Below are 12067 nucleotides of genomic sequence, written 5' to 3' on the forward strand. Positions count from 1 at the left end.
AGCCTCAGCTCTCTCAACCTGAGTTTTTTAAGCAGGCACTGACCTTTTCCCACAGCCCAGTTCTGATATGAAGATCAACACGGGGCAGTAAAAGCAAAGGAAAAGAGTTGACCTTCCAGTATGAATCAGAGTGAACACATGCTTGTTTAGTCAAGTAAAGTCATATTAATGTAGAAATCCTGCAGCCATTGCTAAATCACTGTGGCTGGAAGCAAAGACTTTTACTTTGACCAGCTTTCATCTGCCATACTGAAAACTTGCTTCTGTGAAGCTTCTGTAATGTCCACAGTTTAGGTGTGAAATTTCTAAGTGTGAAATCCACTCTCCTTTAGCGCATCTTCTTCAGCCAATTTGCATAAAGGAGACTCACGTAATTCAAAGGCTTTTCTATCTCTACTCGCTGCTTCTGCAAGCTTCCCCTGGAAAAGAGTCACTTTGTCAGAACTGATTTTCTTACTGTATTTTATCTTCTCCTACCATGTCTGTAACTTCAGCATATGCATTTCATTAAGCTTTCCCTGCAAAATAATCCTGCTCACATACATATCAAATTCGTTCGCCAGCTTTATAGATTATAACCAGACACATGTAAAACGTTTTTGACAACTAAAAATGGAAATGAGACGCACTGGCGATATTAATCGAATTATTTAAAACAACAACTTTTTTTCGTGTGAGTTTTGAAACGTTATTAACCGAACACAAGGTACCTTTCCTGCCCGGTGCTGCATTGCTGCTGGGCAGGCGTGTGTGCGTACGCATGTAAGGAGCCGTGGCACTGCGCCATAGAAGCCCCAAGTCCCTTTAAAGCACAGAGGGAACCCTGTAACGGCCGGGTTTTTCGGCGTTTCTAGCAACAAAGGAACCAGGAAGAGGTCCTGAAAGAAACAAACCCACCCAGCACAGCACAGCCCAGCCCAGCCCTGCTGGGAGAGGCCCCACACTGAGGCGATGCCGGGTCCCTGCCCAGCCCCGTCCCCGCAGTGCCAGCGTGTTCCCTCTTCGGACGCGGACGGCGATGGCGGTGTTTGCAACCCCGGCCGCGGCGCGCAGCCCGAGCGGAGGCGGGTGCCCGCAGCCCCTCCCGGCGAGCACCGGCACCGCCGCGGGGGCGGGCGGGGAGCGGGCAACTTCTGGGATCGCGGTCAGGAGCAGGCAGGCTTCGGGGACTTTTTTATTTATTTTGTTTTCCTACCAGTGAAATGAATTCTCAGCTTATTTGCATGAACTGAAGTTGTTTTGAGTAATTTGCCTGTTAGCAGTGTTATGCAAATATTAGCAAGCTATTTAAGGGGGAGATGGGGAAGGAAAAAAAAAAAAAAAGCAAGCCATGTGTTCTCACAGCGCCGGGGAAATCCTGTGTCCCTTTGCATTAGCGAGATGAGATCACAGCGATTACTCACCTGCCCGGCCTCTCCTACAGCCCTGAGCAACGCACAGCACTATCCTTCCCAGCCCAACCTTAAACACTCGGCAAACATGGCCGATTTAAACAAATCAAAAGTGGAAGAGCTGCTGATGTAGTCACGGGCTTACAGAAACTGTGTCATTCTGTCACCGCGATCACTGAAAGAGAAACACGAAATCGGATATTAAGGCGGTATCCCCCCTCTTCCATTTGCCTCGCCAGCCGGCGCGCACGGGAATCCCACCGCCAGCCTCGGTGGCAGGACGCCGCGCAGCCGTCACGGAGGCAAAGCGGGGCGATCCGCGGGTTTACAAAATCCTGAAAACGAGACGTTTGAACTTAGAAAGCCCAGCCAGGAAAAAACCAACGCCACCCCCCCCCATCCCCCATCACTGTGCATGCGCTGCCTGGCCGCGTTTTCGCGGGCTGGGGAGGAGGGCGAGGGCGCGATCTGGCGTTCAAGTTTCCAAACACAGCCGGCAGCGCGGGCTGCCCGCCCCGCCGTGCCGTGCCGTGCCGCGCCGCGCCACACCACGCCGTGCCGTGCCCTGCCCCGCCGCGCTCCAGCTGCCGGCCGCGCAGGGGAAGGCGCGGGCAGGGCGCCGGGCATGCGCACCCCGCGCAACAAGTGGGCTCCCCGCCGCCGGCCGGGAAGAGGGGAGGGGAGGGGAGCGAGGGGCAGGCGCTCGGCGGTGACGCGGGACCCCGCCCGCGTGCAGCCGAGCTGGGAGCGCGGCGCGGAGGGGAGGGGCAGCCTGGCGCGGGGGGAGCGCGGCGCGGTGGAGGGGGCGCGCAGGCAGAGGCGGCGGCGCGCAGCACCCCGCGCTCGGAGTGCGAGCGGCGGCGAGGATGTGAGTGAGGAGCAGGCGGCGCCGCTCGCCACGCTGCTGCCGCCGCCGCTGTCCCCGGGCCGCTCCTGCTCCGCCGGCTCTCGGGGAAGCCGCTGCCGGGACCGGACAACTCCGTGCGGGTGCCCCTCTTTGGCTGGCGGCGGTGGATCAGCACGTAGCGAAGTGCGAGCTCGCGAGGCAGCCACGGCGGGTGGAAGGTGACCCCCCCATCTTCCTCCGTGCACCTCCGCCTCCTCCCGGAGGAGGAGCAGCAGCGGAGAGCTAGAGAGCGCAGGGAAACAGAAGCGGCTAGAAGGCGACCCCCACCCAGCCCCCCGGCGGAGCAGCAGAAGCGGTCCCCACCCTACCAGGGCAGCAGCGGCAGGACCGGGTAGAAGAAGCCGTCTCCGGCAGCAGGAGCGAACTAAAAAGCAGGCGATTCCCCCTGCTGAAAGGGGCGACAGGATCAGGTACGGAGCCCCCCCCAGCAGCTCGGGGGGGAAGACTGAACGAGCCCCTAGCCCGGCGGCAGCGGCAGCAGCTCCCCGGCAAGCCAGCACCATGTCCGCCGCGCAGGTGTCCTCGTCGCGGAGGCAGTCGTGCTACCTGTGCGACCTGCCCCGCATGCCCTGGGCCATGATTTGGGACTTCACGGAGCCCGTCTGCCGGGGCTGCGTCAACTACGAGGGCGCCGACCGCATCGAGTTCGTGATCGAGACGGCCCGGCAGCTGAAGCGAGCGCACGGCTGCTTCCAGGATGGCCGCTCCCCGGGCCCCCCGCCGCCGGTCGGCGTCAAGGCAGTGCCGCTCTCCGCCAAAGAAGCGGCGGCAGCGGCGGCAGCCCAGCAGCAGCTCAACCATGTGGACGCCTCCTCCAAGGCGGCCTCGGCGGGGCTGACCCAGTCCAGCCTGGACCGCTACGGGCTCAGCGCGGCCGCAGCAGAGCAGCGCAGCCGCTTCGAGTACCCGCCACCGCCGGGCAGCCTGGGCAGCAGCCACGGCGCCCGCCTGCCCAACGGGCTGGGGGGGCCCAACGGTTTCCCCAAGCCGCCTGAGGACGGGCCACCGGAGCTGAACCGGCAGAGCCCCAACTCCTCCTCCTCCTCTTCGTCCTCCCGCCGAGGGGCGCACGGAGGGCTGGTGTCCGGCCTGCCCCCGGGGGCCGCCGGCACCCAGATGAACGTGCCCCCCAACCTGCTGCCGCAGACCTTGCTCAACGGGCCCGCCGCCTCCGGCGTGGCGCTGCCCCCGCCGCACGGGGGCCTGAGCGGCCGCGGCGGTGGGGGTCCCCCGGCTCCCTCCGCCTCCTCCCAGGGGGGCACCTGCGGCGGCGGCGGGGGCGCCGGGGGAGGCGGCGGCTCGTCCTCCGAGGCCTGCGGCAAGCGGCCGGGCTCGGTGTCCAGCAGCGACCAAGAGCGGGAGCTGAAGGAGAAGCAGCGCAACGCGGAGGCGCTGGCCGAGCTCAGCGAGAGCTTGCGGAACCGGGCCGAGGAATGGGCCAGCAAGCCCAAGATCGTGCGGGACACGCTGCTGACTCTCGCCGGTTGCACCCCCTACGAGGTGCGCTTCAAGAAGGATCACGCCCTGCTGGGCCGCGTCTTCGCCTTCGACGCCGTCTCCAAGCCGGGCATGGACTATGAGCTGAAGCTCTTCATCGAGTACCCCAGCGGCTCCGGCACCGTCTTCTCCAGCGCCTCCGGCGTGGCCAAGCAGATGTACCAGGACTGCATGAAGGACTTTGGCCGCGGCCTCTCCTCGGGCTTCAAGTACCTGGAGTACGAGAAGAAGCACGGCTCCGGCGACTGGCGGCTCCTGGGGGACCTGCTGCCCGAGTCCGTGCGCTTCTTCAAGGAGCTGGTGGGTGCCGACATGCTGCCGCAGCCCTACCTGGACGCCAGCTGCCCCATGCTGCCCACGGCGCTGGTGAGTCTCCCGCGGCCGGGGGCGGGGGCCGGCGGGGCGCAGGGCACGGCCGCCGCCTCCAGGGGCCCCGGCGGCGGCGGCGGCGGCGGCGGCGGCGGGGCGATGCGCAAGAGGAAAGCCTCTCCTGAGCCCTCGGACTCGGCCGAGGGGGCTCTGAAGCTCAGCGACGAGCAGCAGCGGCAGCAGTGGATGGCCAGCCAGAGCGAAGCGCTCAAGCTCACCATGTCGGCCGGGGGCTTCGGGGCGGTGCACGGCGGGGGGCCCCCGCCGCCGCCGCCGCCGCCCCTCGGGCCTCACTCCAACAGGACCACGCCGCCCGAGTCCGCCCCCCAGAACGGACAGTCCCCCATGGCCGCGCTCATGTCGGTGGCCGACACGCTGGGCAATGCCCACTCGCCCAAGGACGGCAGCTCGGTGCACTCCACCACGTCCACCCGCAGGAACAGCAGCAGCCCCGTGTCGCCGGCCTCCGTGCCAGGCCAGCGCCGCCTGGCCTCCCGCAACGGGGACATGAACCTGCAAGTGGCCCCTCCTCCCCCCAGCGCCCACCCCGCCATGGACCAAGTGCACCCCCAAAACATTCCGGACTCCCCCATGGCCAACAGCGGGCCCCTGTGCTGCACCATTTGCCACGAACGCTTGGAGGACACCCACTTTGTTCAGTGCCCCTCTGTGCCCAGCCACAAGTTCTGCTTCCCTTGTTCCCGAGAGAGCATCAAGGCCCAAGGGGCGACTGGCGAAGTCTACTGCCCCAGCGGAGAGAAATGCCCCCTAGTCGGTTCCAATGTGCCTTGGGCGTTTATGCAGGGCGAGATCGCGACCATTTTAGCCGGGGACGTTAAAGTGAAAAAGGAGAGAGACCCTTGAGTAGGAAATCCAATCCCTTCAGACTCCTGAAGATGTAGAATTGTGAATATAACAAACTGCAAAAGTTAGTCTTATGTATAGACATTATTTTCGTCGTATGTTTCTATATTTTGAAACAAAGGTATGTACTCTTCTTCATTTGAAGGATAGAGCTGGTTTTTGTTAAACAGAATATAATATTGTTTGGTTACTACATAATACCTGTTCTCATTTCTTTGGCAGTGTGTTGGCTAGGTACAAAGTTAATAGCCCTTAGCGATTACCTGCTGCTGGTGTGTATTTTTGTAAATGTATGCACTTCTCTGAAAGAAGAAGAAAAACAAAAAGACAAAAAAAAATTTTTTTTTTTTGCCAAGGCCAGTGTTGATGCCTAAAAAATTGCTACAAAAATGGTGACAGCTTATGTTTTACAAGCCCTGAGTGTTAGTCTTTCACTTTTTTTTTTCGTTTTTGTTTTTTGTTTGCAAAACGGTGGGGTGGCTCTGGGGGGAGGGTATTTTTTGTTGCAAGTTTGTAAGGAAAATGTTTCAGTTTGTTTCTATTGATCTGAACGTTTTTAATCTTCATGTGTTTTCGTTTTTGCTTTTATTGATGCACGGATGCTTTTGAACAGTAGAGCAAAATGCTGTACATGAAAAACATGCTCTGTTTGTCCTTTATACATTTCTGTAGTTAACAGAACACTGTAATGTGCCTTGGAGCTTAGTAAATTGTAATAAATTCAATTGATATTAATACTTCTGGAGTAGCAAGTTTTATTTTTCTCAGAGCCTAGGCAGCATGTGCAAGCCATGCTGCCTTTTTTTAAGTCTCCATTATACCAAGAGCCTGCAGTTCGTTATGATAATTGTGGCACTTGTACGCGCATTTTCACATATATGTAGTCAGATGATGTTGATGGTGTTATCAGACTTTGGCAAATCTTGGCACTGTGCCTATTTTACATTTCACCTTTAATGTTGCAGTAACAGTTGCTGACTAAGCATTTTCTATTTACTGTTTCTGCATCTCATTTCCTCCTCCCTCTCCCCCCCCCCCCGCAGGTCTCCAGCTGCAAACGGTGTTTGCAATACAGGATGCAGCCACTGCCTGTGCAATTTAATAAGGCTTGAGATTTGAAACGAAGCCCTCTTTCACAAAACCCAGCATCACGTGGTTAATAATTTTAGTTGATTTTAAGAGCGGTTGTTGAAGCTACACATTAGCAGTAGACTCTTGGTAAGGCAGGGCTGTAGTTAAACACAGCGCAAAAAAGGGTAGCGGGAAATACCAGCTTCTACAGCTGGTGGGTAGCTACCCCATTTAGGTAATGGCTTTTCGTAACTGAGTTGCTGAACAGTTCAGGGGCTGGTTTGTGTTTTTAGGCGAGGATGCTTCCTTAAAGCACTGAACTGAGATGCTTTCCTTTTGGCAACGATCACATGTGATTCTTTGTATAATTAACTATTTTATGTGACATTGGCATTTTCTGCAGATTGAGGAGCAGCGCAATACCTGTTAGGTGATCAACAGGCAAAGTAAATACACAGGCCTCTCACTAGCTAGAAAATGCAAACAAACCTAATGTGAACTTTGTCCTTTCCAGTGAGGCAAATGGAGGAAAGATAGAAAACCCGAAACAAAAACAGCAACTCTGCAGAAATCCTTTGCAGTTTGACCAGCAGAACACAGAGCTGTTCCAAATGCAACGGTGTCATAGGTTATGAGCTCTGAGTTTTATTGAATATTAAGGATCCCTACCCCCCAAAACCCCATAATTGTATAAAGAGGTACTTTTTAAAGTCTGCATGGCATTTGGTATCTGCTTACTCTTAATAAGGCATTTTTCATCTGTATTCCTGTTGAAAAGGATGGTAGAAGCCTTGAGACTATACGCTTAGTGTGCCTATGGATCTTTGCTCTCTCGTGTGGGCGCATACTCCAGCTATTTTGGGGGGCAGGGGCAGTTATGTTTTGAGATTCAGTCTTTGGCATCACTGTATCTGTGATGTCAGACAATGACTATGTATATATATTTTTTTTCCTGCCAAGTGATAGATTCATGCTTAAAAATCTCAGAACATATTGTTATTATGTAATGAATTGGATGGAATAATGCAGAAAAATAATGTTTTGAGTTAATTATTAGATACAAGCTATACATTTTAAGTTAATTATTGGATACAACCTATACATTTCTCAGAGTATAGATTTGTACTGATCCTATTTTCAATTATTTGTAAGCATGCAGTTCCCACACAGCAGTTTATTTCTAAATCAAGAGATAGGAGGACTAACATTGTGAGCTCGTGACTGGCAGAGAAATAAATTGTACACATGGATGAATTTCGAGTTTAAACCTAACAAAGAGAGAAGTAATATTCAGATGTGAATTGCAACTGCCATTAAAAGAGACTGGCTATTCAACATTGAATTATGTCATAGCAGCGTGAATACTCTGATTTATATAAACAGAACCACTCCTGTAATCTTGAAATCAGTCATCAGTAGTTGGAGTTAGAAAGAACCCCGTTTGGTAGATTTCTTTAATTGCAGAGCATTCTTGAAAAGCTCTTACCAGTCAGTATTCTGGAAACATAAGCCACTTATAAGTCACTTATAAGACTCATCAATTTGATTTTTAGCAGGCGAAGGAAAGGTAAGGGGCAGTAGACATAGGTGGAAAATAAGCTTGAAGTGAATTGTAATATTGCAGTTAATTAAAGTTAACCGTAGCTACGGGGCATTTGTTGTATGGAGATTTTTTTTGTAACCATGTGACCTTTTCTTTTACTCTGGCTCATTAAGCAGCCAGTCTGGGCATATTAGCCAGCATTTCTTTGAACCCATTCCATAGTTTTTTTGAAGATGTCCACAGCTGACAAACAAGCTGTAACCTTTTTTCGAGGAGGAGGAGAAGGGAGCTGCTGAGCAAGTCTCATGTACAGAGATTCAGCTGATTTCTCTATTTTACAGTAATGCTCCCCTCCCCCACACTTGCCAGTTATTTAAGGTAAAGCACAATGTTTGCTTGAATAAATTGTGTAAGTGAATTTATTTGTCCAGGTGGTCATTTGTTGTGCTCTCATTCCTTCTTGTAATGGGGAAGTATTTAAATGGTTTATTTTCCCAAGGAGGGTTGTTTTTTGTTTGTTTTTTTTTCCCAGTTAGATTATTCTCAACATTTCTTTTAATAGCCTTGTAGCCTATTTTCTAAGAAATGGGTTAGAACATGTGTGTCACTGGATGTTTGTTTTTTAAGCATTGGCAGCTCTGTGTGAGTTGGAGGTGGAAGTGTTTGTGCAGTGAAGAGATGCTATGTCCATTTGGGGGAAATACTACACAGTTCCATCAGGAACTCGAGTTCGCCAGTGCTAACTGGTGTCATTTAGTACAAACCTTGTTATCTTCTTTATTTGCTTAGCAATGTTGTGCATATAAACATGCTTTCCTCCCGGCTCCCCTTCAACATTTGAGCTCCAAATTTGTCAGGACTAACATTGTTTTGAAACTGCAATCTCTTCAAATAGGCTGGCTGCCAGCATAGCTTTGCAGTGCTGCAGCAGTCACTGGAAAAAGGGTTGTCTGCTTCTTTATGCGTCTTGCGAGCTAAGTTTTTCTTACCTTTCTTTGTCTCCTCAGAGCTCTCCGGTTCCCAGCTTACTATGCAGTAGTCGCTTTGAAGCTTCCCTCTTACCTAGATCTTGCCATTTTCTTTTTTTTTTTTTTGTAGTATGCAGCTATTCTCCATTCAGAGTAGGATGGTTTGTGTTGTGCATTAGCAGCCTCTTTCTCTGCCAAAGTGACACATCCTGTAGATGTGCAGCAGAGTACTGAACTGTCACTGTAATGCTGACTCTTGTAAGGCTATTCTTGAAGCAGACCAGCTTCCCCCTTGGCATTCAGCCATCAGGATCCATTACAGCATGCATTTTCTACCCAAAACATAGTTCTGTACCTACGTAGTTGTCCTTACAACCATCCCCTGGAAGGTGCAAAGGGCATAGATAGACTCTCCTGTATATAAACAGGGACTGCTGGGTTTCTTTTCAAAGTGTATGAAAACCATGTCCTGACCTTCTGTTGTTTCAGCCCCTGCCTTAAAACCTGTAATGCAGACTGGGAAGGGGAATGCCTCTGCTAATGGGGTGATGTGAAAAGAACTGCAGACAAGGTCTTTTCCCTGGTGGATATCTTAAAAGAAGGATTAAGTGTGTGCACACTGAGTGAGGCTACTACTGGGCTCCTCTGTCGAGCCAGCAGAACATCTCCCTCTCCATGTGTTTGCCACAGAGCAGCGCAGTCCCGTGCTGATGGCCCTGACTGGGAGGCTCCCCACAAAAACCCAGCTCTTCTCCCTGGGAATGGGCTCGCCTACTTCTGTGAGAAGAAACACTGGAGATTACGTGTCATTCCAAGTTTCTGACAGCAAACCCACTCTCTTTCAGCCATTCAGGCAACAGTACAGCAAAAAGCAGAAGGACATGTGAATGGGAGGGGGAGGATGCTCTTCACCAGTCTGTCCAGCTAGTACAGTCTCTGACTGGTTGGACTGGCTGAGCTACTTGGGGCTAGGTAGGTTCAAGATTGCACAGTGTGACTACTGTGCTTGGCTCGACAAAATTAATCTTGCTGGTATCGGTGTGTGTTGCTGACGGTGACTGCGGCTACCCTGAAGTGTGTTTGGTCCCCCCCCCAGTGACACGCAGCCCTGCCTGCTGCTGGGCTGACATTGCATTCCCCTCGCTGCTGAGTGCCTTGCCTTCCCGATGCGTCCTTGTAAGGTTATTTGGAGGCGGTGGGAGCAGGGATGGAGGTGAGGAAGGTCAAGCTTCTTAGGTTTCAGCTGATTTGGCATCCGCTCACAGCCCTCCCCCCGTAGCCCTGCACGGCCATGTGCACTCGCTGCTGCTTTTATGACCCTTTGCAAAGAAACCTCCGAGATGTAAGCTGCTGTGGAACAGCAAGTTATGTTCAGGACCCTCCCCCTTCCCACACTGATCAGCTTAACAGCGAGAAGTGTTTTTGCCTTGTCCCCAGTGAGAGCTATAATGGGGAGCTGCCACTTTCTCTCCGTCTGGCACTGGTCTCCCGGCAGTACTGGTTGTGCCAAGGAGAGCCTGCTTCACTGGGGTCTTTTCCTCGGTTTGGGTTTTTTTTGTTGTTTTTTTTTTTTTTTTCCCTGTCCTGGCCAGTGCAAAGGCCGTTTGCTTTGTTCAGTGCTGTGTGAGTGGAGGCTGAGCCTGGCAACCCCACGGCAGCACGGAGCGACTTGGCACGGCCGCGGCATGGCTGCTCTGGCGGAGACCGGGAGGTGGCAAACCCAACCCAACCGAATCGAGCTAAACCGGGCCGGGCCGGGGAGGGGGCACAGGGCCGCCACGGCGTGTAATTGCCGCTGGCCTGGGCCCGGCCTAGACGGCCATGAGATCCCCGCCTGCCTCTGCGCAGGGGATGGGAACGGGGACATGAAACATGTCTGTGCAGCTTCAAGGAGCCGAGCAGAACTCCCCACCGTCATCATCCTCCTCCCCTCCCTCCCTGCAGGCTGTCAGAGGGGAGGGCTGGTTACAGCTCCGCTATTGTTCAAGTAACCTACAAATGGATTTGCATGGAGGCAGGTTGGGAGGGGCGGAGGGGTGGGATTTATTAGCAGCAGCTAAATTCGTCGGGATTACTATTAGGCTGAGAGCTTCTCAATGGGAATGATCCCTGGGTGAGCGGTGGGGTGGAGGGGAGGGACTGGAAAGCTCCTTTTCTGCAAATAGGTGAAGGGGTGGCTGGCTCCCGCCGAAAAGGGGTGCAGCTGGCTGGGAACCGCGCTTCACCTCGGTTTAAACTGTAACCCTCTATTCCGAGCACGCAGCTCCTGGCAGTGCCGCTCATACCAAAGCCTTGACTCAGGGTTATCTGCATGCTGGGTAATAAGCAGCGTCACCAGAGGAATGTGCAGAGAAAGCAGCCATGCTGCTGCAAGCCTCTGCTCGCTCCTCGGGCAAACCACTGATTTAGAAGGCTGCTTCTGCTTCTGGACTGCCAAAGACTGGCAAGGGGTGGGGGGCTTCTCCTGGACAGGGCAGCCCCAAGTCTCTTTTGAAGCCAAAACAGCATTTTGCCCTTCCGTAAGTGCATGCTTTTTATGCAAAGCTGGCTGAGACTTTGCTAACCATATTGGAGAACTGCGCCCAGGAAAGGGTGAAGCTACTCCTCAAGTCACTATGTTTGTTTATCCGTTTTCCAGATGGGTAATCTGAAGTGTTTTAGCCAAGGTCACACAGCAAATGCCTATCAGAATGAGGGAGACTGTGGCCTTCTGTTACTGCCCCAACTGTTAGCCTCCCTTCCTCTGGGATAAAAGCATGTTGTTTCAACAAATGTGTACAGCTGAACTCAAAAGCACTTGTGTGACACAGGTGTTTGGGAACAACAATGTTCAGTGCCAGACCATTTGCCTGTAGCCTGTGTCCTTCGCTCAGATAACTCCAAGGCTGGAGGCTGTTGCCATTCTTGCTGATGCAACATACCAAGGGCTGGGGTGAAGGAGAGTGCATACCTGTGTGTCAGAGGTAGGAGCTCCCCTTTGGCTATGAGGGAAAGCACAGCACATCCAAATAAAAGACAGGAAGGGGGTGCTTTGAATTGCTGTATTCTGGACCTATCTGAGGCAATCTTATTTTTTGCTGTACATATCACGGTAACAAAAGACAAGATCATAGTGTAGCCCAGGTTTTCATTTGAACATGTCCAGGCTGGCACATAGGGTAAGGACAATGTGCTTTTGCAGGTTTGATATGTGTTGGAGCGAGCTAGGGGCAGAACCAGGGAGGCAGTGGGAAGCCTGAATATCTGGTCTGCTACTGGAAAATACAGGCCACTGACTTGATGACGTTGCAGGCTTATTTGATCTAGCTTGATAGACTAGACATTTTCTCTTAGAACTCTCTTCCTCAGTGTCTGTAACTTATTTCTGTAAAATAAAAGAGAAAGTATGAAACATCTCGGATTAAAACAACTGGAAGAGCGCTCGTCTTCCTGCAGCAGTAAATTTTGGAGCATTTTT

At 52.8% G+C, this 12067-nt stretch overlaps 1 protein-coding gene across 1 annotated transcript; it reads left to right on the forward strand.

Moving 5' to 3' along the window:
• Positions 1-2663: 2663 nt before the first annotated feature.
• IRF2BPL (interferon regulatory factor 2 binding protein like) lies at positions 2664-5765 on the forward strand. The gene has a single exon (XM_086749895.1). The coding sequence runs from the start codon at positions 2800-2802 to the stop codon at positions 5026-5028; it is 2229 nt and encodes a 742-aa protein (XP_086606021.1). The 5' UTR covers positions 2664-2799; the 3' UTR covers positions 5029-5765.
• The last annotated feature ends 6302 nt before the right edge of the window (positions 5766-12067 follow it).

Source organism: Chlamydotis macqueenii, chromosome 5 (genome assembly GCF_036417535.1).
Source record: "Chlamydotis macqueenii isolate bChlMac1 chromosome 5, bChlMac1.mat, whole genome shotgun sequence".
NCBI lineage: Eukaryota > Metazoa > Chordata > Aves > Otidiformes > Otididae > Chlamydotis > Chlamydotis macqueenii.